The sequence below is a fragment of the Rana temporaria genome, chromosome 9, assembly GCF_905171775.1.
Source record: "Rana temporaria chromosome 9, aRanTem1.1, whole genome shotgun sequence".
Classification (NCBI taxonomy): domain Eukaryota; kingdom Metazoa; phylum Chordata; class Amphibia; order Anura; family Ranidae; genus Rana; species Rana temporaria.
In genome coordinates, this window is record NC_053497.1 from 18,175,760 (window position 1) to 18,203,492 (window position 27,733).

Sequence of the window (27,733 nt, forward strand, 5' to 3'; positions counted from 1 at the left end):
AGCTGTGCACAACATGAAGAGCCAATGGATGTTTTAAACAAACAGTTGAGATGACACAAAGTAAATAAAGCTTTTCTAAATGATGAAAAATGCACTCATGCTGCGCTTGAGACCCAAAGGAAAGGGAAACTGAGAAGGAAAAAAAATAAAATAAAAATAAAAAGATCAAGATTTTCTATCATGACTGTGTTCAGCGTGACTTGTAATAATGAAACACCAATAGGAGGCTCAGCCCACACAGTGACACAGCCTTGACTGCATGGAGGCGGAGCTCCGATTCGATCATGCATATTTGGCACAGTAAACATTCGAGTATTTAAGCCCATCGTTGCTGTATAAAAGGGACTAGCTCGATTGGTCAGCCTTTTGTGGATAAAGGATTATAGCATGCGAGGATGTTTTTTTGTGTTCTTCCATGCCTCGGGAAGGGAAGAAATGGAAAAAAAGAAGGTAAGGGTTTAGGGATTAAAAGCCAATGAAACACAGAGTGGAACACACCTAGAATTTTGCAAAGAAGTGGTGCTAATGGGATTTATGGAAGGCTTCAAGCATGGAATTTTAATTTTTGTTGATTGTTTGTGAATGTATGTCTTTCAATCAAGAATTAACTTTGTTTTCTTTTTTTTTAGTACCCCCTTTTTTTCTTTTTTTTTATATACTGGGAGTATTAGTGTTGGTTATCTTCTGAAGGATGTATGATTGTGGACCTTTGCGGTAGTCAACAAAATTAGAAAGAAGACTATCCATAAGCATGAGCACTGCTATGTGTTAATTTTCTAAAATTATTTAAGGAACATACTACACCAGTTTTTAAAAATATATATATTTGAATCTAAGTATTGCTTGCAAAATAATCACTTCTTAAAAAAATAATTAAAAAATCTGATGATGTTCGCTTTGAAAAGATATCGCTATTTATGTGTCGCTGTTGAGATCTGTAAACTGTATCTGACTATTTACTGTATTTAATACTCCTTCAGTGTTCTTGAGATTCTGTCCTGAATATGATTTTAGATGCCTCAAGAGGCCGTATGTCTTGAATAATAATAATAATAATAATAATAATAATAATAAAATGGCTTGATGTCATATGAAGGCCTTTCGAAGAAAAAACATTATTGTGTGCTGATGACAGAAAAAGGCAAACAAGCTAAAAGAAGAAATTTTTGTTCAATGTCGAAAACCGGCACCAATTCATAAAAAATAAAAACAAAAAATAGGGGGAAAAAAACATTTATTTTAGATCAAGCACCAGAGGAGAGACAAATCCACCAATCCATTTAGGTAACTTAGACACTGAGAGAGGAAATGCTTGCTATTGCGCTGTAAAATTTGGTAATGAAAGGCAAAGAATTCTCTGAGCCCTTGGTTAAGGTTTCATTTCAGGCTTAACTTGATGTAGTAAATACATCATTACATTTTACAAAGACGAGAAAAGACTCATGGTAGTCCACTTTCTACATTACATTAAAAAAAAAATCAGTCTTCCTTCTCCATCTAATTAAATTGAAAATAAAAGAATTGTTTTAGTAAACTTTCCTGGGTCGAGACTGATGGCTGTATACGTTTTAGTTTGACAAAGACCAATGTAAAAAAATTGTAAAAGATATACATTTTTCTTGGCCCTTCACTAAATTTGAATTTTGTTTTTGCCACATTCTTGGCAATTTTGTTTTTGTTTTTGCCACGTCTTTTGTAGCAATCTTTCATTGGGGAAATGCACCGTTTACCTATTAGTTGGAAAAATTTACAAAAAGGTTAAATCTTTAAATTTAACAAAGACCAATGTAAAAAAAATGGTACAATAAAATACCTTGTCTAACAAAAGGGACCGATGGACATTTTCAAATTTATAATACAAAAATGTATTAAAATAAAAAATTATAACCATTCCGTACCATAAAAGGTATACATTTTCTTTGTCGTTCACTAGATTGGATTTGTGTTTTGTTTTTGCCACATTTTTTGTAGTATTTGTAGCATTGTTTTCCTATTTGTTGAAAACATTTACTAAAAGGTTAAATCTTTTAAATTTGACAAAGACCAATGTAAAAAAAAAAAAGGTAAAATAACTGAAAATACTGAGACTGATGGCTGCATAAGTTTTGGTTTGACAAAGACAATGTAAAAAATTATAAAAGTTATACATTTTCTTTGCCCTTCACTAAATTTGAATTAGCTTCGTGGATCGCCGTAAAAGCTAATTTGCATACCCGACGCTGGAAAACTACGCAAACTCCACCCAGCCGCGGCCGAAGTATTGCAGCCTAAGATCCGAAGGCGTACGAAGCCGTAAGCCTGTCGGATCTTAGCCAAAAACCGTCGTATCTTGGTTTGAGGATTCAAACTAAAGATACGATGTGGCAAATTTGAAAGTACGCCGGAGTATCAGTAGATACTCCGGCGTACTTCTTCTGTGAATCTGGCTCTAAATCTTTAAATTTGACAAAGACCAATGTAAAAAAAAATGTAAAATAACTGGACTGAAAATACTGAGACTGATGGCTGCATAAGTTTTGGTTTGACAAAGACCAATGTAAAACATTATAAAAGTTATAAATTTTCTTTGCCCTTCACTAAATTTGAATTTTGTTTTTGCTTTTGCCACATCTTTTGTAGCATTTTTTGGGGGGGGAAAATCTACTGTTTACTATTTGTTGGAAACATTTAATAAAAGGTTCCATCTTTAAATTTGACAAAGACCAATGTAAAAAATGTTACAAAAACTGGGACTGTCAAACCAAAACTTATACAGTCATCAGTCTCAGTATTTTCGCTCCAGTTATTGTAAAAAAATTACATTAAAATGTTAAGATTTAAATTTTAGTAAATGTTTTCAACAAATAGTTAAACAGTACACTTTCCCAATGAAAAATGCTACAAAAAATGTGGCAAAAACAAAAACTTAAAAGTTATACATTTTCTTTGCCCTTCACTAAACATGATAATTTTTTACATTGCTCTTTGTCAAACCAAAACTTTTACAGTCATCAAAGAGTAATGTAAAAAGCAATACAAGTTATACATTTTCTTTGCCCGTCACTAAATTATTATTTTTTATTTTTTTACCAAATTTTTTGTAGCATTTTTCATTGGGGGAAATGTTTATGTAAAAAATGGTACAATAACTGGATCGAAAATACTTATGACTGCATACGTTTTGGTTTGACAAAGACCAATTAAAAAAAAGGTACAATAAAATACCTTGTCTAACAAAAGAATCTATGGACTTTTTTAAATTTATAATACAGAAATGTATTAAAAAATATATATATATATATACCGGTAAGCATTCCGTACCATAAAAGTTATACAATTTCTTTGTCCTTCACAAAATTTGATTTGTGTTTGCCACATTTTTTATAGCATTTTTCGTTGGGGGGCTGTACTGTTTACCTATTTGTTGGAAACATTTACTAAAAGGTTAAATCTTTAAATTTGACAAAGACCAACGTAAAAGAATGGTACAATAACTGGATCAAAATACCAAGACCGAAGGCTGCATACACTTTGGTTTGACAAAGACAAATGTAAAAAATAGACAAGATATTTTATTGTACCAACAAAGGGACCTGTGGACATTTTAAAAATTCATATTACAAAAATGTATTCAAATAAAAAATCATAACCATTGTGTACCATAAAAGTTATACAGTTTATTTGCTCTTCTCTAAATTTGATTTTTGTTTTTGCCACGTTGTTTGTAGCATTTTTCGTTGGAGCATTACACTGTTTAATAAAAGGTTACATCTTAAAATTTAGCAAAGTTGTCCTTTTTTAGACCTTTCCATACAAGTTTTGATATATTTGTTGAAAACATTTATTAAAAGGGTTAAATCTTTCAATTTAGCAGAGTTGTCCATGTATAGACCTTCCCATAGAACTTTAAAAAATCCTCCTTAACTTTAAGATTAGATTGTTTTCAGATGCAGATCTTTCAGATGTAAACTGCCACAAACAATAAGAAAATCTGCTTTTAAGTTAAATTGGCTGGCAGTAAACACATCAAAAATGGAATTGCATTTAAGAAAACTGTGTAGCATCATTTGTCAAATTAAAAAAATATAATGATATTTAAAAAAAAATGCCTGAAATGATAGCTCAGCAAGGACTCAATTGCACTGGATGGCTTCCCAAGGTATCCTGATGGGAAAGAAAGTGTTGTTAATGTTTTTCCGTTGATGTGAACATTCATTGCTGTTCACCGCAAGAAGGAACTATGCTTCATATGCTGCAAAAAGCAAGAAGAAGTAATGTTTATGTACCAGCTTTCACTTTGGGCCCATACTCGAAGGTTTACTCTTTTATGAACATATCAAGACTTGTAAGGATGTTTTGCCATATTCTCTTTTCGAAAAATGCTCATTTTTGTTGCAGGTAAAATTTGTCTTACCATTCTGTAATTTGTCTCCTGTGTAATTAGCTGCCATTTTCATTAGAAGAAATCATGTAATTTTATGCGTACAAAGCACGTCATGCAGAGAAATTATCTCATGTGTTTGCAACCATTTGGCACTTTTTTAAACTAAATTAATAACATTGAGCACCAGGAGTTTCTATCTGTATAAACATTCGTTGAATTTGTTGCAGTTGTAATATGGCAGTTTCCACGTTAGTTTATATCAGAGTAAATATTCAATATTAAAACTGCAGTACAAGATAAAATACATTTTGTTTGTAAAACAAAGACAATGCTATAAATGTGTATATGTATGTAGGTGTGTATTATCTATGCACTCCAAAATATAAATTTGTATATGTATGCACTTCAAAAATATGAATAAAAAACATACAATTTAAAAATTTAAGTCTGACCATATTTATCCATTTCTGCAACTTTCTTAGTTGTGTAATCCATTTTCTTTAGAATAAATTGTCTGTAAAGGACATAAAATGCATTTCACGTTCAAATTGTTAAATGTAACGTCAAACACAAAATCAGTAGTTAAATAATATTTTTTTAGAAAAGGGATTTGTTTTAGTTTTTAAACAAATTTTAAATTTTTTAATTGAATTTATTATTTAACATAAACTTGGGTTCTGAGATAAAAAAAATGATAGTCTTATTTTTTTTTTTTTTTCGTTTTAGATAGAGTGGGCAAGGGTTGGAACCTCTGTCCCTGGACCATAGCAACAGGGGTTCAGGCCAATAGTCTGAGTGTTGATGCAGTTTTTAATGTTTTGTCCGGTATTGGAGAATTCCCATTGGCCATTTCTCCAGAGAACAAGGGCTTTAAAGTGTCTCGAATTTCAAACACAACTTAAAATGTAATAGAGGCTAGTGCCAAAAATGAATGGTCAGAAGTCCAGAAATAATTTTATGCTGAGGACACATACAGTAAAACAGCCAACCCCTTTCAGGAGTTTAAAAGGTCCTCCTTCATCAGGACTTAGTAGGTACTGCAAGAGGTGGATTCCAATAAATCTAGAATTACTCTTTGAGAATGCTTTCAAATGCATTGTAGTACAAAAGACAAGCCTGCTCATGTTGATAGGTATTTAAGCTTGCTATAACCATTGACTGGATTATCCAACTCTATTGTCCAAATACACCTTTTGCAAAACCAACCAGGTCTTGATGAAGGGAGACCTTTCAAACCTCCGAAGCACGTTGGCTGTTTTATTGTATGTGTCTTCTAAATAAACTTGTCTTTTAATTTAAGTTGGCCACAGATGGATAGAATTTCGAACAAAAATTCTTAGAAAAACAATGCTCTAAGAAAGTTTGTTCATTTTTCTAATCACTGGTGGGTCGAATTGATGTTAATTTTTTTGACCGCAACTGCAAGAAAATTTAAAGGAGCAGAATAAAAAATGTTTCTCAAATTAATTTCTAAGAGTGTATGTGTTTTTTGTTCAAAAAAGTCCATTCATTCCAAAATCAAATGTTAAAAGCAAACAACATTTTTCAAATGACATTCGAATGTTCTGTGAATTTTCGTATAAATTGTCCTAGGAATTTTTGTTCAAAATTCTATCCATTGCCAGATTTATACACCTAGGCCCGGATTCACAGACAACTTACGCCGATGTATCTGTTGATACGCAGCATAAGTTCAAGGATGCACCTTTGTATCTATGCGCTGTATTCAGGAAACAAGATACGCCTGAATTTTGCCAAGATACGACCGACGTAAGTCTCCTACGCCGTCGTATCTTGGGTGCATATTTACACTGGCTGCTAGGGGCGCTTCCGTTGATTTACGCATCGAATATGTAAATGAGCTATATACGTCGATTCACAAACGTACTTGCGCCCGTCGCAGTAAGCTACGCCATTTACGTAAGGTGTACGTCCGGCGTAAGTTTACCCCTCATAAAGCAGGCGTAAGTCATGTTAAAGTATGGGCGTGGGAACAGCGTCGTATTTTACGTTGTTTACGTAAGTCGTACGTGAATGGGGCTGGGCGTAGGTTACGTTCACGTCGTATGAATGGAGCCGGCGTATCTTAGGGAGTAAATTCGACGTGATTCTGAGCATGCGCCGTTCGTTCGGCCATGAATTTACATGGGGTCATGCCTTATTATAATACAACACGCCCACTGCCTTGCTAGTTTGAATTAGGCGGGCTTACGGCGTAAATATGGGAGCAAGTGCTTTGTGAATACTCAGCTTTCCTCTCAATGTTACGTCGGTGTAGCGCATATGAGATGCGCTACGCCTATCTAAAGATGCGCTGATCTCTCTGAATCTGGCCCCTAGTGTTTGGTGCTTTCCCTCAATGAACTTTTAGGATTTCTTAGGATTCTTAGGAAAAGAATGTTTTAAGAAAGTTTGTTAGTTTTTCTAATCATTATTGTGTCAAATTTGACATTCATTTTTAGACCACAAACGTAAGAAAATTCTATAAGGAGCAGGATGGAACATTTTTCTCAAACAATTTATTGAACAAAAACCACATACACTCTTATTATTGTCCATTGATTTTAAAATCAAATGTTAAAAGCAAACAAAATCTTTTAAATGACATTCGAATGTTCTGAGAATTTTCGTATAAATTCTCTCAAGACTTTTCCTAAGAATCTTCCTTCCAAATTCAATCCATCTATGGCCAGATTATATGGCCATGCACCTGGTGCGATAGACTTACCCAGGGCAGAGGCTTTTGGAGGGGACTGAATGCTAGCCTCTTGCCTGCTGATTATGGGCCCTGGGTTTTAAGGGAACACTGCTCTTTGTGAGGTGTATTCCTGGGGACCCTTGAAGTAATGTTACTTTGGATTCAAGACACACAAACTCAGGCAAACCTGCATAGGGCCTATATGCCATATTATAAATAGTGATTCCTTCATACTGTTGGGACTCATACCAGATGCTGATATCATCAGCCACCTGTCTTGGATTGTCTGCTATATTGTGTAGTGAGCTAGGAGACGACAAGGCTAGGACCTGAAAGGTTATATCTCTGAGTCACCTAGTCTGGTTAAATGATTTGTTATTTAGCTCATGTTAATTAGGTTTCTAGTTACAGTTTGTATTGTCATCCTGATGTAAATATTTGTGAGATCTCAAATAAATCAGTTCACGCTCAGCAGCCAAAATGAGTACTGTCTAGTTATTGGTTGTAAGCGGTTGGAAGATCTGATATTTACATTCAGACTGGAGGGAAGCGGTATATGACAAAAGCACTCAAACGGATTTTGGGGCGTTCCGTTACACCTGGATTTTTGCACTTTCTCTCAATCAACTTTTAAGATGTATTTTTCATAAAACAATTCACTCGCTTTCTGTATTGAAGTGGGAAAAAAATCTCCCCAGTAAGGACCCAGAAAAGAAAGCTGAAAGCAATTTTAACCACTCTGTCCAAAACGAAAAATAATTTTGGCTTGATTTTTGTATTTTATTACTTCACAGTTCTTATTCCATTAGTTTAACTAGACGGACTTGTGTCTTTTTTCAAGGTATCCAACAATATTTGGAAATATTACATTTTTTATTCTAATTTAAAAAAAAAGTAGCTGTATTATGTTTATGTGTTATATGTGTTATATTCAGCTGTGTTTCGGCATTATGAAACACCCCATAATATTTTGAACTTAAATAATATGGGAAATAGATGTAGTATATGTGTTTGCATGGTAAGTAGTGCTTGGTGTTATCTGGTACTACAGGTTTAATATACAAATTAAACTAAAAAAACTAAAATGGAAAAGGCTCTTGAAAGCAGCAGCAGCAGCTATTGTGGCAGATAGCATACTTAGCAATAAGGAAAACAAAATCCATTGCAAACAAACAAAGCTGGATTAGGTACGCTAGGCACACCAAATATTGAAGAATAAATGAGAATATGGCTTTAGAAATCATACACCACCTTGACTGAAAAAAGACTAGACAAAGCAATAAATAAAGAAAAAAAAATCACGGTGAGCAGAAAATGCAAGACTGCAAAAAAGATAAGATAAAATAACTTGTATAAAGGGTGGGTTTCAGAATGTTACTGATGAGCAGTAAGGAAATCGCACTCACTCCCAGCAGTGCTGGTGGCATTGGCGGCAGAGAGAATTACATGAGTGGGGGTAGAAATATTTGTTACATCATGGAGTTGGCTGAGGACCGAGGAACGCCGACGCACAGCACCCTGAAATGAACCGCTTCTCTTGAAGGTACTCACTACCTCCATCTGTAGGAGAGAAAATGAGATAGTGTTTTTTTCTTCTTTTTTTTTTCGATTTCATTTCAAATGTTCCTTCTTTGGGAAAAATAAGAAAACACCATTAAAAAAAAAATAACTCCATCCAAAAATGTAACGTCTAGTTTTGGATGGTGTTTATGGTCTTAACCAATCCAAACCTTGTCTGCACCATTCTTGATCAGTCTTACACTGCTCTCATCTGCTAGCCCTCTATATGTTCTTTGTGTAAAATGAATTGCCCAATCTCTTTTAATAATGATATCTTCTAATAATTTTCTTTTATACAGTATAGCAGAGGAGGGCACTGCAAGATTGCCAGACTAACGGATCAAAAGAATGGTGTAACCAACCAAGAAATTGGCTTTATATGAAGGCTGTACTAATAGTAATGCAAAATTTGGCATAAAGTTTTTATTAACTTACTCCGGTTGTTTAAATTTCACGTGTTGGTATAGTAACGCTTCCTCTGTAGTAACTTTTCTTCTTCATTGAAGGTAAATAATGGATTCCAAGCAGAAGCAATATGTTTTCATTGAGTTCTTGATGAAGGAGGGGTACAGGCGGTCTGACATCCACAGAAAACTACAGAATGCTTATGGAGATGACACAACTGACAAGTTGTGACAAAATGTTGCTCTTGTCAATGGTGTCATATCCATTATCGTTCTGTGGCCTTCTGTGGATATTGGACAGCCTGTACTCTTCCTTCGTCAATAACTCAATGGTGGCATGTTGCCTCTGCTTGGAACCTATTATTTACCTGCAACAAAAAAGAAGAGCAAAGAAGAGTTACTATAGAAGAATATTTACTGTACCAACATGTGAAATTTGAACAATCAATGTAAGTTAATGAAAAAGTTTTGGCCACTTTTGAATTACTTTCAGTCTATCCTCATATTTATCACTGTAAGTTTTCGGTGAGGTCCTTAATTTTGTATGTTTGTAACAATATGGTATTTTTTTTTTCTTTTTGGGAAGAGCAGTTTTCACCTGTGACGATATGGACAACCTCCACATTATGTAAGCCTGAAATAATTTTTTTCGGTTTCTCCTCAAATTGCAATCCTTTGTATACTTGCCACCTCAAGAAGTCACATTTTAATGGGTCACAATTTTGCTACACCTTTATTATTGTTGTTTCTACAAATTCTCAGCAAATGTTGTGATAACAAGCACATTACAGAGATTCTGTTGCCAAGTTGAAAAATGTCAAAAAGATGGACCTGCAAAAGAAAAGGATTATACTCTCCTCTGCTGTTCAAATAGCCTGTTCCTGGTTATTTGCTCTCTTGCACAGCACTCTTCTCATCCAACACATTTCCAGTTGTGGTGGATGCTTGTCCTTCTGCTGGGTGTTGGGGTTTCTTCCACTGGCCCCTGCATCACTACCGAACACAGTAGAGATGTATGGATCAGCCGAAGAAACCAAAGTAAGTAGTAGAGGATGCAGGTCATAGCTCTTTAGAAGGTGAAGAATGGAGGAATTGGTGGCAGGACAGATGAAAATACAATACCTTCTTTTGCAGGTCCTACTTTTTTTTCAAAGTTTAGCAGGTAAGTGGAGTAGATAGAAAATGGAAGAAAGATTATGATAAAAAATTGTAAAAAGAAAAAATACTTTCTGGTTCAGTTTAGCATCAGAGTCTAGAAATATACTTCAAAATTAGGTCTGTCCTAATGAGTCAGTCCATTAAAAATGAATATTTCAAATATAGGCAAGCTCTTCTAGACTTTGGGAGAGTCTAGAAGAGCCCAGTCCGACAGTTTCTTAGAACTCTTGGGACCAAGCTGCAGTTTTGCATGATTGCGTTTACATTTATATTTTAGGTGCTAAGTTTACATATACTTTAACTTCACTACAACAAATTTGCATACCTAAAATGCTTTAATTATATATTGTTAAGGATATATATATATTATACACACACTGCTCAAAAAAATGAAAGGAATACTTTTTAATCAGAGTATAGCATCAAGTTAATTAAACTCGTGGGATATTGATCTGATTGGTTTTGTAGGGGGTTGTTATTCAGTTTATACTGCTTAGGTGTTAACAACAGTTAACAACAGTTGCACTAGATGGGCAACAATGAGACGACCTTTAAAACAGGAATGTTTTTTCCCTACTCCTTTTCTGACTGTTTTTCCCAAATGTTTAATTTGGCTAGGGTCAGTGTCACTACTGGAAGCATGAGGCCATACCTGGACACTATAGAGGTTGCACAGGCAGTCCAACTCCTCCAGGATGGCACATCAATAAGTGTCATTGCCAGAAGGTTTGCTATGTCTCCCAGCACAGTCTTAAGAGCATGGTGGAGATTCTAGGAGACAGGTAGTTACTCCAGGAAACTGGACAGGGCCACAGGCGGTCCTTAGCCCATCAGCAGGACCAGTATCTGCACCTTTGTGCAAAGAAGAACAGGATGAGCCCTACAACATGACCTCCAGCAGGCAACTGGTGTGAATGTCTCTGACCACACAATCAGAAACAGACTGGTGCCCTGTGCTTTTCACAGATTAGAGCAGGTACACCCTAAGTATATGTGACAGAGGTGAAAGGGTCTGGAGAAGCCGTGGAGAATGTTATGCTGCCTGTAACATTGTTCAGCATGACTGGTTTGGTGGTGGGTCAGTGATAGTCTGGGGAGGCATATCCATGGAGGGGAGCACAGACCTCTACAGGCTAGACAATGGTACCCTGACTGCCATTGGGTATCAGGATGAAATCCTTGGACCCATTGTCAGACCCTACACTGGTGCAATGGGTCCTGGGTTCCTCCTGGTGTACGACAATGCCCAGCCTAATGTGGTGAGAGTACGCAGTCAGTTCCTGGAGGATGAAGGAATTGATACCATTGAATGGCCCCTGCGTTTGCCTGACCTAAATCCAATAGAACACCTCTGGGACATTATGTTTCGGTCCATCCGACGTCGCATGGTTGCACCTCAGTCCGTTAATTAGCTCAGTGATGCCCTGGTCCAGATTCAGGAGGAAATACCCCAGGACGCCATCCATCGTCTCATTAGGAGCATGCACCGGTGTTGTCAGGCATGCATGCAAGCATGTGGGGGGGGGGCATACAAACTACTGAGTATCATTCTGAGTTGTTGCAATGAAATCTCAGCAAAATGGACTAGCCTGCTGCATCATTTTTTTTACTTAGATTTTCGGGGGGTGTCTTTGAATTCAGCCCTCTGTAGGTTGATCATTTAAATTTCCATCGAGCGATGTGGCATCCTTTTGTTCCTAACACATTACCTCATCCATATCCGTATACATATCCAGCATGAGATTTTTCCCCTTTGAGATCTGATGTGTTTTCAAAGTGTTCCTTTCGTTTTTTTGAGCAGTGTGTGTGTGTGTGTGTGTGTGTGTGTGTGTGTGTGTGTGTGTGTGTGTGTGTGTGTATATATATATATATATATATATATATATATATAACATTTTATATTATGTTTTAATACTGCAATTGTATCCTACAACTACAGTAGTAAGCAAAAGCACAATGCCATCTTCAGGCTGCAGTATTCTCTGAAGGCTTGTTTTGTGAATGGAGCCTCATTTGCATGTGACTATTACTGACATAGTAATCACATTATTAGGAACAGTTCAGATTGGTTACTGGTCATTATTGGGAACCTGGGGTGACAGTAGCTGTGCACAGTGTGCTTTGCGTTTAGCTTTCAAAGAGGGGAATGTAGTTTAAACTTGGGGCAGAGCCAGGTGGATGTTAATCTACCTACTGTGGGTTACAATAAAACCGTAACTTTGTCTTGCATAATGATCAGTCAGCTTAGATGAGAAATGATTTGGCTGCATACAGTATTAGAAAATGTTCTATTGGTGGATCTTCATAGCAAGGTTTCAGAAATCAATGTGCACATCACCTAGACCTTCAACCCATATTTATTTTTGGGTCATAGCAGCTGTTCTGTATTTCATACCCAAGATATTTTTTAAATTCAAAATTTATAATCATTTTCCCCCCTGCAAACAAGACATTCATGTTTCCCTTCCCCTGTGGCCTGTGCCATTGATCTCTGTGGTAGTAAAGAGAAACAGCCGAATCTGCCAATTTTAGGGGCGTCAATTTGCTGATCCACCACTCTGTGCTATGGAGTCTCCAGTCAGTCCTACACTGCCAATTTTAGGGGCATAAAATCCCCCAAAATAAACTTAAAATTTTTCGCTGTAACATAAAATGTGGAAAATGTCAAGGAGGTATGAATACTTTTTCAAGGCACTGTATACTGGAGACTGGCCACTGATGGGTAATGCTCATATACTAAAGACTGGGCACCAAGAGATTTTGCACACACTGGAGGCTAATAACTAAGGGGTTAATACACGTACACTGGAAAATGATCACTGAGGGGGTTAATACACACACATACATTCATCAGACTGATCACAAACTGATTGTGAATGGGGAAGGGAAGGGGTGTCTGGTTCATTATAATTAGCTGGTGCACTCTCAGTGGTCTATTAAGGCAAGCTGTAGTATTTGAATCTCTTTAAAAAATATTTAGACAGGGGGAGTATGTCACTAAAACTAAAAATCCCACGCCTAAAATCTGACTTGTATCTTAGCACAGACCTTTGTGAATATCAGTGAGCCAATCACAGAAGCAGGAAATGACATTTCTGGGGGCGTTCTGTATAACGGTGGTGTACAGACCGCCTCCAGGTTGCCATATTATATTGGATTTTATAGGAGCTGCAAAATGAAAAGGAAAGGTTATTTTTAATAACATTAAATTATAACAAATGCAATCGCTACCCAAGCCATGCTGTATTATTATTTTTTTATTACTTGCTATAAGTGGAGTTACTCTTTGCATCTTTTTATCCAAATAAGGAAATGAAGTACATTTATAATTTATGAGGACCTATCAAGAGTTTTTTTTTTTTAAACCTGATGATCCCTATTAGACTTACCCAATAAAGCCACAAATCGAATGAGACTTTCTCTGATATCAGACTAGTAAAATAATAAATCTAAATGGCTATTATATGAGTAATTGCACTTCATCACAGATGTTATCCAGAAGGCATCATTTATTATAACTGAGGCAAACTATCATTATACTGGCTGTTTTTTTTTTACAGAAAGCCAATGATCTTATATCTACTGGGCATCCTCAATAAGCCTTGAACCAATGTTCTAGAAACCTTTTCCAATCAGGAGTTAAAGCGGAGGTTCACCCTAAAAACATGTATATAACATTACATTCTGCATACTTCCAACATTTACAGTATGCTGTTTTTTTTTTTGCTGTACATACCGTATTATTGCTATTTCCCACCCGGCTTCCGAGTACACACTCCCGCGGGAGTAGGCGTTCCTAAGAAGAGGCGCAGTGTCATGTGGGACTTCGCCCAGATGATTGACGTCTTGAGAAAAACGTCCCCTCGGCGGACAAGGCGAGTCACGAGTTTCCGAAAGTAGCCGAACTGCGAGTCGGCTCTATACGGCGCCTGTGCAGTCAGCTCTACACGGCTCCTAGTCGGTGCGCAGGCGCCGTTTAGCGCCATATAGAGCCGACTCGCAGTTCGGCTACTTTCTGAAACTCGTGACACGCCTTATCCGCCGAGGGGAAGTTTTTCTCAAGACGTCAATCATCTGGGCGAAGTCCCACATGACACTGCGCCTCTGCATAGGAACGCCTACTCCCGCGGGAGTGAGAACTCGGAAGCTGGGTGGAAAATAGCAATAATACGGTATGTACAGCAAAAAAAAAAAAAAAAACAGCATACTGTAAATGTTGGAAGTATGCAGAATGTAATGTTATATACATGTTTTTAGGGTGAACCTCTGCTTTAAAGAGACCCAGTCCTCTGAAAACATCCATGACCTCTGCCAATGCGTGTCATGGCCCTGTTCCTTCTAATGGGAGAGCAGCACACCGCTGGACCACTGGAGAAAGTCGTGAGTAGGGCTCTGCCATAGAAACATACAGGACCATGGCGCACATGCTTGCTAAGAGTACCTGGTGGGGAAGTTTTTGGAGGAGCAGCCGTGCAGTGCTGAGTAGGGCCACACAGTGAAGGTCACGGGCAAGCAGGCTAGACTTAAAGGGGTGGGGGGATTCCTTAAAGAACAACTTACACTATATTACTAAAAGTATTGGGACGCCTGCCTTTACACGCACATAAACTTTAAAGCGGGGGTTCACCCTAAAACTATTTTCTAACATTACAATGAGCTCACTCTCTAAATTGACACTATGCCGATTTTTTTTTTTTTTTTGCTGTACATACCTTTGTACAGCTATTTTCACCCATGGCTTCCGGGTAGTGAGTCCCTCGGGACTGGGCGTTCCTATCCAGCAGGTGATTGACGTGATGACAAAAACTAGCTCCCCCCGTCGCATAAGGAGCATCACGAGTTGGCGAAAGAAGCCGAACGGCGGTTTATGGCGCTATACGGCGCCTGCGCACCGACGTTCGACTTTTTGGCAACTCATGACGCTCCTTATGCGACGGGAGGAGCTAGTTTTTGTCATCACGTCAATCACCTGCTGGATAGGAACGCCCAGTCCCGAGGGACTTACTACCCGGAAGCCGTGGGTGAAAATAGCTGTACGAAGGTATGTACAGCAAAAAAAATAAAACATTTCGGCATAGTGTCAATGTACAGAGTGAGCTCATTGTAATGTTAAAAAATAGTTTTTAAGGTGAACCCCCGCTTTAATGACAGTCTTAGTCCGTAGGGTTCAATATTGAGTTGGCCCACCCTTTGCAGCTATAACATCTTCTGGGAATGCTGTCCACAAGGTTTAGGAGTGTGTCTATGGCAGGGGTCGCAAACTGGCGACCCTCCAGCTGTTAATAATAATAATAATAATAATAATAATGCTTACACTTATATAGCGCCAATTACACTGTTGCCGATGTGTCTAAGCGCTGATAATGGTTGTCATTATTACCCAACTCAATGGTACTCATTTTACCGACCTCGGAAGGATGAAAGGCTGAGTGGACCCCGCCAGGATCAAACCTGCAACCCTTGGGACACAGGCAATCACAGACTGCTGCAAAGGAGAATTGCGCTATCTTACCAGCTTGTTGCCAAACTACGAGTCCCATCATGCCTCTGCCTGTGCGAGTCATGCTTGTAACGGTCAGCCTTGCAATGCCTCATGGGGCTTGAAGTTTCGCAACAGCTGGAGGCCCTGGTCTATGGGAATGTTTGGCCATTCTTCCAGAAGTGCATTTGTGAGGTCAGGCACTAATGTTGGATGAGAAGGCCTGACTCGCAGTCTCCGCTCTAATTCATCCCAAAGGTGTTGTATTGAGTTGAGGTCGGGACTCTGTGCAGGCCAGTCAAGTCAGCATGCCAAGGCATTTTGGACAATTTAATGCTACCAACTTTGAGGGAACAGTTTGGGGATGGCCCCTTTCTGTTCCAACATGATTGCGCACCAGTGCACAAAGCAAGGTCCATAAAGACATGGATGAACAAGTTTGGGGTGGAGGATCTTGACTGGCCTGACCTCAACCCAATAGAACGCCTTTGGAATAAATTAGAGTGGATACTGCGAGCCAGGCCTTCTCATCTACATCAGTGCCTGACCTCACAAATGCGCTTCTGGAAGAATGGTCAAACATTCCCATAGACACACTCCTAAACCTTGTGGACAGCCTTCCCAGAAGAGTTGAAGCTGTTATAGCTGCAAAGGGTGGGCCAACTCAATATTGAACCCTACGGACTAAGACTGGGATGCCATTAAAGTTCATGTGTGTGTTAAGACAGGTGTCCCAATACTTTTGGTAATATAGTGAATATTAAAGCATAATTGTCCTTTTTAGAAGCTTCTTTGTATAAGCCTGTTCAACTTTGGTTGTCAACAAAAAAAATAAAAAATCACAGGCTCCAAAAAAACAATTTTTAATGTTCCTACTTGATAAAAAGGTAACATCATTTTCAGTGACCTAGCTCAATCAGTTTGCAATATGCTGCTACATATGAATAACTTATTTAAACCCATGATAGATTCCCTTTAAACAATACAGAAGGGAAGAGGAGATGGTTTCTCTGTTATCTAATCAAGCGTCTTGCTGCATTTGTTGGCCAACCTGGATAGAAGAGAAAAGTTATCAAAACAAAACATTTGGATTATTAATGCATGCACGGGGTTTATAGCTCAATTGTTCTGAACCGACTTCGACAGAGGCATGCAGTACTGATCCCCTGAGATCTTCATCCACAATCATTAGCCATCACCGACAAATGTTTGAAAGCCATACCTGTGTCTGGATACGGTTCAGCCCGCGAAACCATAGGATCTGACCCCTGCGGAGCTCTCTCTCGGCGTGATCAATTTCGTCTTCATCCTCAGCGTTCTCCTCGTCTGTCATTTCATCTTTGCCTGGCCCGTGCCCCGCTTCCTTCAAACACTTAAGATGGCTGGTGGGGATGGTGGCAATGACCTAGATAAGAGAAAGATTGTCAAGTACAGATGCCAAGGGCAATTCTCAACATTGGAACCATTGAAATATTTTTATTTATTTTTTAATTCCTTGATTGAGTAGGAAAGGCGTTGAAACTCTGTGTCTCCCATGAATATCCCATATCTTTCCTGGCAACCACTGAGACAACAAGTAACTTTATCTGTCTGGTGGGGACCGTAGGAATGAGTTAGTTAGAAGAAAGTTTGTAAGGCACAGATGCCAAGGGCAATCCCGGTATTCTGATAATTGGAACCATTGAAATATTTGTATTTACTTTTTAATTCCTGGATAGAGTAGGAAATGCATTGAAACTCTGTGTCTCCCATGAAAGTATATATTTCCTGGTGACCACTGAGACAACAAGTAGACAACAAGTAACTTTAACTGTCTGGTGGGAATGAGTTAGTTAGAAGAAAGTTTGTAAGGCACAGATGCCAAGGGCAACCCCGTTATTTCTCAACATTGGAACTATTGGAAACATTGGTAAGAAGGATAAAGTCAACTTTTATTGGAACATTCAGGTACACCTAGGGCTCCAATATCCTTTTCCTTCATTTTTTTTAATTCCTGGATAGAGTAGGGAAGGAATTGGACCCCTGTGTCTCCCATGAGTAAATTAACACTCTATAGTAGACATGTGCATTCGTTTTTGTCCAAATGCATTTTTGTCCGAAGTTCGGGGAATTTCGCATTCGTTTTAACAAACAATAACGAATGTGCATAATCCGAATTCCGAAAGATCTCACAAAAAAAATGCTTTACTTTCATTTTGTTGGGACAACAGTTCGATATAGATAGAAGATTCAACATGACGGTGTCTATTGAATCTGCGGTTCTATGTGGATAACCTAACTCTATTAGTCTGAGATTATTCCACATAGAGAGAAAAGATTTGACAGAGAGAGAAAATATTCGACATAGAGAGAAAAGATTTGACATTATAGAGAAATGAGAATTCGACGAAGCAGCTAAAAACATATGATCGCCACGAACGGACATTTATGGTCAAATGCTCCGCCTATAGGCTATAGAAGAATTCTAATGTTGGTTGACTAGTAATAATAATTAATAAATATAATTATTACTAGTCATACAACATTAGAATTCTACTATAGCTTGTGGGTGGAGCATTCTACCGAAAATGTACGATTGCGGTGTCGTACAGTTTAGCTGCTTTGTCAAATCTTCTTGGAACATTCGAAAGACACCATAAGCCAGGGGTCTCCAAAGTACGGCCCGCGGGCCACATCCGGCCCGCCAGGCCATTTATTACGGCCCGCAGCTGGAGTCCTTAGTCCTCCTGTCAGTTGTGGAACCTGCGCTGCATATTCACCCCGGCAATATGCAGCGCAGGTCCCGCAATCTCTCCCGGCGTCTCTCTGTCTTGGCTGCTGGGACCCCGGCATCCTAGCAGCCAATGAGGTGCTTTAATGCAGACCTGTTGCCACCTCCCGGGTCCCGCCTCCTGCCTCGCTGTTAACCAGCGTGTAATACCAGAGGGGTGGGGGTCGGGAGGTGCAGCAGGTCAGCACAGCCAGTGTAACGTCCGAGACGCGCTGGTATGAATCAAGTACACATGCAAGGAGGGGGGCTGTGATGGTTACACATGTGGGGGGTGAGTTGAATGGCTCTGGATGGGGACACAGAAATTGGAAGGGGGGAGCTAATGGCTCTTATGAGGACACAGACATCTGGGGGAGGGCTGATTGGGAGACAAACGTGTGTGTGTGTGGTGAGGGGGGGGGGGGGGGGGGCCTGATGGCTCTGATGGAGACTCAAATGTGGGGGCTGATGGGGGATGCAGGGAGACTGATGAATGATGGGAACACAAAATGATGGGGAAAATGTTGGGGATACTGATGTAAGGGGAACACGGATGTTTGGGGAAAATGATGGGGACACAGATGTTTGGGGAACATGATGGGGACACGGATTTAAGGGGAACATGATGGGGACACGGATTTAAGGGGAACATGATGGGGACACAGATGTTTGGGGAACATGATGGGGACACGGATTTAAGGGGAACATGATGGGGACACGGATTTAAGGGGAACATGATGGGGACACGGATTTAAGGGGAACATGATGGGGACACGGATTTAAGGGGAACATGATGGGGACACGGATTTAAGGGGAACATGATGGGGACACGGATTAAAGGGGAACATGATGGGGACACGGATTAAAGGGGAACATGATGGGGACACAGATGTTTGGGGAACATGATGGGGACACAGATGTTTGGGGAACATGATGGGGACACAGATGTTTGGGAAACATGATGGGGACACAGATGTTTGGGGAACATGATGGGGAGACAGATGTTTGGGGAACATGATGGGGACACAGATGTTTGGGAAACATGATGGGGACACAGATGTTTGGGGAACATGATGGGGACACGGATTTAAGGGGAACATGATGGGGACACAGATGTTTGGGGAACATGATGGGGACACAGATGTTTGGGAAACATGATGGGGACACAGATGTTTGGGGAACATGATGGGGACACAGATGTTTGGGAAACATGATGGGGACACAGATGTTTGGGAAACATGATGGGGACACAGATGTTTGGGAAACATGATGGGGACACAGATGTTTGGGAAACATGATGGGGACACAGATGTTTGGGAAACATGATGGGGACACAGATGTTTGGGAAACATGATGGGGACACAGATGTTTGGGAAACATGATGGGGACACAGATGTTTGGGAAACATGATGGGGACACAGATGTTTGGGAAACATGATGGGGACACAGATGTTTGGGAAACATGATGGGGACACAGATGTTTGGGGAACATGATGGGGACACAGATGTTTGGGGAACATGATGGGGACACAGATGTTTGGGGAACATGATGGGGACACAGATGTTTGGGAAACATGATGGGGACACAGATGTTTGGGGAACATGATGGGGACACAGATGTTTGGGGAACATGATGGGGACACGGATTTAAGGGGAACATGATGGGGACACGGATTTAAGGGGAACATGATGGGGACACGGATTTAAGGGGAACATGATGGGGACACGGATTTAGGGGGAACATGATGGGGACACGGATTTAGGGGGAACATGATGGGGACACGGATTTAGGGGGAACATGATGGGGTCACGGATTTAGGGGGAACATGATGGGGACACGGATTTAGGGGGAACATGATGGGGACACGGATTTAGGGGGAACATGATGGGGACACGGATTTAGGGGGAACATGATGGGGACACGGATTTAAAGGGGAACATGATGGGGACATGGATGTTTGGAGAAAATGATGGCGACACAGATGTAAGGGGAACACGATGGGGAAACGCATGTAAAGCCTCATGCACACTGGAAGTTTAGCCCCACTGCATGATGCTCCAGCGTTTAGGTGCCAGCAAAGGATACAGGAGCACCATGCAGTCCTGCTGTCAGCAGTAAGTCAAATTATATTTCACTCTTTTACTGTGGATTTATTTATGAATGATTTTTCCGGCCCGCGAATATGTGTATAATATAGAATGTGGCCCTCGAAGTAAAAAGTTTGGAGACCCCTGCCATAAGCCTTCAATTGACAGATTCAACCTTAATTCATTCGGATTTTCGGACGAATGCATTTTTTAACGAAAAAAAATAAATAAAAACAAATTTCAGGCGTAATTAAATAAATGTATTTTTTGGACAAAAACGAAATTCGGAAACAATATATTTCAGTGTGCACATGTCTACTCTATAGCTGTCCTGTAGACCACTGAGACAACTAATAACTTCAGCTGTCTGGTGAGGACCTAGGACCTTGGAAATTAGTTTGATAGAAGAATGCTAATGGCAAACCCGCTTTTTTCAACATTGGAACCAATGGAAGAATTGATATGATGGATAAAATCAACTCTAAGGCCTCGTACACACGATAGGATAGCCAGAGGACAACTGTCTGAAGGACTGTTGTCTTAGGTTAACCGATGAAGCGGACTGATGGTGCGTCACGCCTACACACCATAGGTTAAATAATCGATCGTGTCAGAACGCGGTGACGTAAAACACAATGACGTGCTGAAAAAAAGGAAGTTCAATGCTTCCAAGCATGCGTCGACTTGATTCTGAGCATGCGCAGGTTTTTAACCAATGCTTTTGCATACTAACAATTGGTTTTGACCTATCGGTTAGGCGTCCATCGGTTACATTTTAAAGCAAGTTCCTAGTTTTTTAACCGAAGGTTAAATAACCTATGGGGCCCACACACGATCGGTTTTGACCGATGAAAACGGTCCTTCAGACCGTTGTCCTCTGGCTATCCTATCATGTGTACGAGGTCTAAGGCTCTTTCACACTTGTGCGACTTGTCCTGTGACTTGGGACTGTAAAGTCGCATGACAAGTCATTTCCCTATGATTTCTAAAGAGTACCGTTCATATCTGTGCGACTTTAAGTCGCAGGGACTTCAAAGTAGTCCCTGCACTATTTTGGTCCATCTTTAATGCGACTTGAGGTCCACAGACCTCAAGATTACACAGGCATTGCTTCAAGTCATTCGACTTTCAGGTCGTACAAGTGGGAAAGGGGCCCCACGGGAACATTTAGTTACATGTAGTGCTCCAAAAGCCTTATCCTTTATTTACAGCCAAAATATTTTTTTCAATTCCTGGATGTAATTGGTAAAATATAATAAAAGTCAGATCCTGTTGGTTGCTCTAAACATTTCTCCTCTTTAAAGCGAAGAACCAAGTGTATGTAAATCCAAAACGTTTTTTTAAAATTTAGAGTAAAAATCCCAGCCAGGTTTTCATCGCTGTCCCACTGGGAAGATTTTACCCTCATTATTGGTTCTGGTGACCATGGCTTTTAAGATTGACTGTGGTGAGAAATCCTCAATGTTATGCCCCATACACACAATCGGAAATTCCGACAAGAAAACTGTGGATTTTTTCTGACCGAATGTTGGCTCAAACTTGTGTTGCATAGACACAGTCACACAAATATTGTCTGAAATTCCGACCGTCAAGAACGCGGTGATGTACAAGACGTACGACAAGCCGAGATCAATGAAGTTCAATCGGCTCTTCTGCTTTATTCTGAGCATGCGTCGGGATTGCATACAGACGAGCAGATTTTCCGACAAGAACTTTTTCTGTCTGAAAAATAGAGAACCTGTTCTCAATCTTTTGCTGGCGGAAATTCTTACAGAAAATGTTGGATGGAGCATACACATGGTCGGAATTTCTGACCAAAAGCTCACATCCAACTTTTTTTGATGGAAAATCCAATCGTCTGTACAGGTCATTAGAGTTGTCACAGGGACAGGAGGTGAGGAGAAATCTTCCAATGGTTCCAACATGTTCTGAAGACAACTGTCTAAAATGCCCTGGTACTCACCAACAAGTTCATACAAATCCAAAACAGGTATAGAGGCACTCATGAGACTTGCAGTAGAGATAATTTAAAGCAAAACCATTTTATTCTCAATGTTTCGAGACTTCAAGACTTGAGCTTCATTGAAAAATGCTGTTGTTGTCTACTATGTCTGCTACAAGACCCATGAGTGCCTCTATACCTATTTCGAACATTGGAACCATTGATAGAATTGGTAAAATGGAATAAGTCAACTCTTGTTGTTTGCTCTGAACATGTCTCTTCTTCAAAACCCATAACTAAGGCCCCATACACGCGAGAGGATTTATCCGCGGATACGGTCCAGCGGACCGTATCCGCGGATAAATCCTCTCGAGGATTTGCGCGGATTTCTATGCGATGGAGTGTACTCACCATCGAATCGAAATCCGCGCCGAAATCCTCTGGCGATGACGTGTCGCGCCGTCACCGCGATTATGACGCGGCGACGTGCGCGACGCTGTCATATAAGGAATTCCACGCATGCGTCGAATCATTACAATGCATGCGGGGGATCCCTTCGGACGGATGGATCCGGTGAGTCTGTACAGACCAGCGGATCCATCCGTTGGGATGGATTCCAGCGGATAGATTTGATAGCATGTCATCAAATATTTATCCGCTGGAAATCCATCCCAGGGGATAAATATCCGCGGAAACAGATCCGCTGGAGTGTACACACCATAGGATCTATCCGCTGAAACCCATTCGCTGGGATTTTTCAGCGGATGGATTCTATCGTGTGTATATAAATCCAAACTTTTGTATAACTTTAGTATGGAAGTGTAAAACCCCAGCCAGGTTTTCACTGCTGCCCCACTGGAAAGATTTACCCTCTCCATTGTTCCTGGTTACAAAATCCAGAGACAACAAAAACACTGACAGCGGTATTAACTATCCCTTACCCTACCAAAAAGAAAATGGATTTATGTAAACTTTAAGGGGTAATAAAGTTATTTTGATCAAGAAAAAATATACGGAGAGAACTATGCTGTGCTGTTTATGGTCAGGTCTTCCAGGATGACCAGGTCATAAAAGGGTTCTTCAGGTGTGTTCATAAGTAGATCCATGCTTCCATCCTTCCAGTCAAGGAACACATTTCATAGGTAGTAAAGGCTGAAAAACATGGGGGCAGATCCACAGAGATCTGCACCCGCGCAGCGTATCAGGGATACGCTACGCCGCCGTACCTTACCTGGCTTTAAATCGAATCCTTAAAGATTTTGCGCAGTAAGTTACGGCGGCGTAGTCTATCTCTGACGGCGGAATTCAAATCGCCGATTAGGGGGCGCGTTTCATTTAAATGAAGCGCGTCCTGCGCCGAATGAACTGCGCATGCGCCGTCCCGAAATTTCCCGCCGTGCATTGCGCTAAATGACGTCGCTAAGACGTAATTTTTTTTAACATAGACGTGACTTACGTCCATCCCGATTCACGGACGACTTACGCAAAAAAAATTAAATTCAAATTAAACGCGGGAACGACGGCTGTACTTAACATGGCAAATCTAACTATACGCCGCAAAACACCAGCTTTAACTATACGCCGGAAAAAGCCGACTAGAGACGATGTAAAAGAATGCGACGGCCACGCGTACGTTCGTGGATCGTCGGAAATAGCTCATTTGCATACCCGACGCGGAAATTGACGCAAACTACACCCAGCGGACGCCGAAGTATTGCATCTACGATCCGAAGGCGTACGAAGCCGTACGCCTGTCGGATCTAACCCAGATGCCGTCGTATCTTGGTTTGAGGATTCAAACTAAAGATACGACGCGGGTAATTTGAAAGTACGCCGGCGTATCAGTAGATACGCCGGCGTACTCGCTCTGTGGATCTGCCCCATGGTATTTTGGCTCATCTATGTAAATATTGGTGTTCCAATCACGGCAATTACATAAGATTGGTGTCTCAAGAAAATCTAAATGGAAATCTTATAACATGATTCACCTGTAAGGGAAGTTAGCCTATTACTGTATAGGTTAATGTGTGCTACAATTGTTGGTGTAACAAATCATAAACCCTGTTTGTTAGGACATAGGCCCTTATTCATCAAGCTGTGGCAACATTTAAGACATGCTAAAAAGTGCTTGTGGTATGCTATAAAAACATCCAGTAGCACTGGCAAAGAGGACATGTTAGCATACTTAGCAGATCTTCTTTTAAATTTTTTTTTATTCAGGTCCACTTTAAGCATACTATTTTATTGTGAACATCTAGAAATGTTAATTGTGCCTAATCCGATCCCGGAAAAAGTCTAAGTTTTGATTTGACCTCCTCCTGAAAAATAGAAATGCACTTCCTATGCTGTGAGCCTCATACAGTAGCTGTATATCTGGGTTGTGAGATCATCTAAAGCACGGTCGCCTCCGACTGTTAGGCCCCTTTTACATGACGGGTCCGATCAGGTCTGCCTTTCAGATTTTTCAGGCGGACCTGATCAGACCTTCAATTCACCCTTATGGACCGGTGGTTGTAAACAGACTTGTGTTTGACTGTTTACATCCACCTACCTCCAATTCGATCTATTCTGCAAAAAAAAGAAAAGGCCGATTCCCCCCTGCAAAAAAAGGGGGGGGGGGGAAATCGGCCCCCTCCATCTAGGTGGATCATATGAGAGGGTGATTGGGTCTAAACAGACAACCAGAGTCAGTTTACACCAGGCCATAGATAGAGCAGAGCGGGCTCGGTCCATGTCCACTCTGCATAAACTGAGCAGACACGGACCTATCATCTGCCCGCTTTGCTCTGATCAGCAGGGGATCAGCTGGCAGTCCCCTGCTGATCGTAGCAGAGCCCTTCCCATGTGAAAGGGGCCTAAGTCTCAGATTCAGATTAATATTTGGTGATGTCTCCGTTGTTGCTCATTGTTCTCCTTGCTGAAGAGTAAGCTGGACCTGCAGTGCAAGGATCTCCCTGCTCCTGCTTCATCCATTCTCTGAATCTGTATCTGCTCGATCTTTCCTGCCCCTTCTTAAATATTCCCTCAGTCATCAGATTTCCATCCATTGAGGGAGCATATCTGACATTCGAAAGCAAAGCCCTGCTCCTCTACCAAGATGGCTAACTCTACACAGAGGCACAGTGCAAAACAAGTCAGGATAAAGCTAGCAGGACTAAACAAGATAAATTAATTGATTCTTCCATCCAGCTAAACAGTGATGGATAAAAGGAATCCCCCCTGCTGGCTATTGTATTCAGCAGCTGAATACCCAATTCAATAAGATGCAGTCACAGTTTGGCCAACAATTTTCTGTCTTCTCCAAAAGTTGATTGAAATATTGAGTTTTTTGAGCCAGGTGGTGTCCACAGGGCCACCTACAGCTCAAATGCCAGCTAATTGAGTAGAAATTAAAGGAGTGTATCACAGGCTTAAAGTGGAGTTCCACCCATAAATATAACATTACATCAGTAGTTTTAAAAAAAATTCATTAGTCCTTTACGATTTTTTTTTTTTTTTTTAGATGCCTTTAAAGTGTTGTTGCTAGGCAGAATAGTTAATCTTCCCACTTCCTGCACCTAGGTGCTTAATGCTTCCTAACCTACACCGCACAGACTCCTGGGAATGTAGTGGGTGTAACTTTCCAGGAGTCTGTGCACTCCCCAGTCTCAAAGAATCATGTGACTTGGACAGCACAGGTGCTGAAACCTGATCTGACACTGCTTGTGCAGCACTGAGCATGTGCTAGATCTGCAAGGCTGAAATCCAGGAAGTCATACAGTCTGGCTTCATGATGCCCACACTTAAGATGGCCCCAGTCAATTTCTATTTTATAAAGTATCTAAATGCTGTAACAACCTAACAAAACGGACTTTAGTTTACAGACTAACTTTACTAGAATACATTAAGCTTGTATATTACAGGGGTATTTATATTTAGAAAGTGAAATTGTGGCCGGAACTCCGCTTTAAGTCAGTACCAGGGAAAATTTGAGCTGTGGCAAACCTGTAGGCGGCAATACAAGCCTATAGCCTTGTCCTCTTCTTGGCACATCTTCTACAGTACAGGTACACTTTAAGTTGCCTTAAATGCTGTTAAAGCTTGATGTACATCACTGGTAACTATTCAGATGAGCGGTTTTCACTACCAACAAAATCCATATTAGGTGGATAATCATACAGCAATATTTCACCTGTCCCCAAACAAGCTCCCCCACTCCCACAAACAGACACCACAGCCATTGTTGCGCGTTTAAAGGAGCACAGCTGAAGGGCTTCCCTCCGAACTGGACAATCAAAATCTGAAACGAGAATAACAAAATGTAGAATAAATACTTAAAATGTAATACTTATAACTAAATGGTTTATTATCTATTTCTAACAGAGATTGTATATGTTTGCACAGTAGTTGTATATTGCAGATTATTGTTTTTTTTTCCTTGTTGGTAAAAACATTAGAAGAATCTTTTTAACTTCTTCCCACCCATGAAAGACATGTGTGCTTCGATAAAGGAGGTGGCCTTTAACTTCCACACGCGCAAGGACAGCAGGGTTTTCTGTGCTGATTGAGGGCTGACAGGACCGGCTCCTGATCATGTTACCACTGTGATATCCAATCACAGTAGAGTCAGGACCCAGGCCTTAACCTGCAACCTCTGCTGTGTCTCCAGCTCTCTAGATAATTTGTCAGATTATTGTGCTCCTCCCAGCCAATATTTTACTCTTTTCTCTCCTTCTGTGGTCCATATCTTCGCTACCACTCGTTACGATCTTTGGCTTGTTCCTCAACTAAGCTTCTGCTCGATCCCAACTTGCAACCACTTGTTACCGACCTTTCGCATGCTTACTGACTGCGCTTTTGCTTATGACTGAACAAGGTTGGGAAGATTCCATAGGAGTTCTATAGGGAGGGAGGGAATCAGGCGACAGCAGTCTCTTCCCATAAACTTTATTGGTAGAGGTCAAAAATCGTACACAAATCAAAATAGCAGACTACACTGTAGATTTAAAAAGAGGCAACGTTGTCATTAAGAACACACTGCAGACATGAAATGCACAATGACAGTCGAGTGTGAACACTAGAGGTCAGGTTTGGTGGAAATACAGGGAACCACAGTGATGTCAGCCTATAACCGGCTCTACAAAAGCACTGTGGACATCTGTTCCTCCCATTTGGTGTGATCCTTTGGTGTGCTTTTTATTAAATCAATTTAATGCTACACTTCCGCTTATCCCGACCTGCTATATCAACTACTGGACCCCATTTTGCTCACCTCCTAGTGGGATGATCTTACGGAACATGACCTGGTACTAA

The 27,733-nt window shown here is 40.3% G+C and overlaps 1 protein-coding gene across 8 annotated transcripts in view; it reads right to left on the bottom strand.

The window, feature by feature from the left end:
- ATP2B3 (ATPase plasma membrane Ca2+ transporting 3) overlaps positions 1-27,733 on the bottom strand; it is a 436,284-nt gene that overhangs the window by 14,977 nt on the left and 393,574 nt on the right. For 4 of the 8 annotated variants that reach the window (XM_040322884.1, XM_040322883.1, XM_040322882.1 and 1 more), the window contains 2 exons: positions 26,613-26,720; positions 16,885-17,067 (listed from right to left, as the gene is read on the bottom strand). In XM_040322884.1, coding sequence (XP_040178818.1) covers positions 16,885-17,067; positions 26,613-26,720 — 291 coding nt within the window. Of the gene's footprint in view, positions 1-8,467; positions 8,622-16,589; positions 16,714-16,884; positions 17,068-26,612; positions 26,721-27,733 lie in introns of those variants that run through there. The other 4 variants (XM_040322885.1, XM_040322888.1, XM_040322887.1 and 1 more) reach the window with 2 other exon arrangements.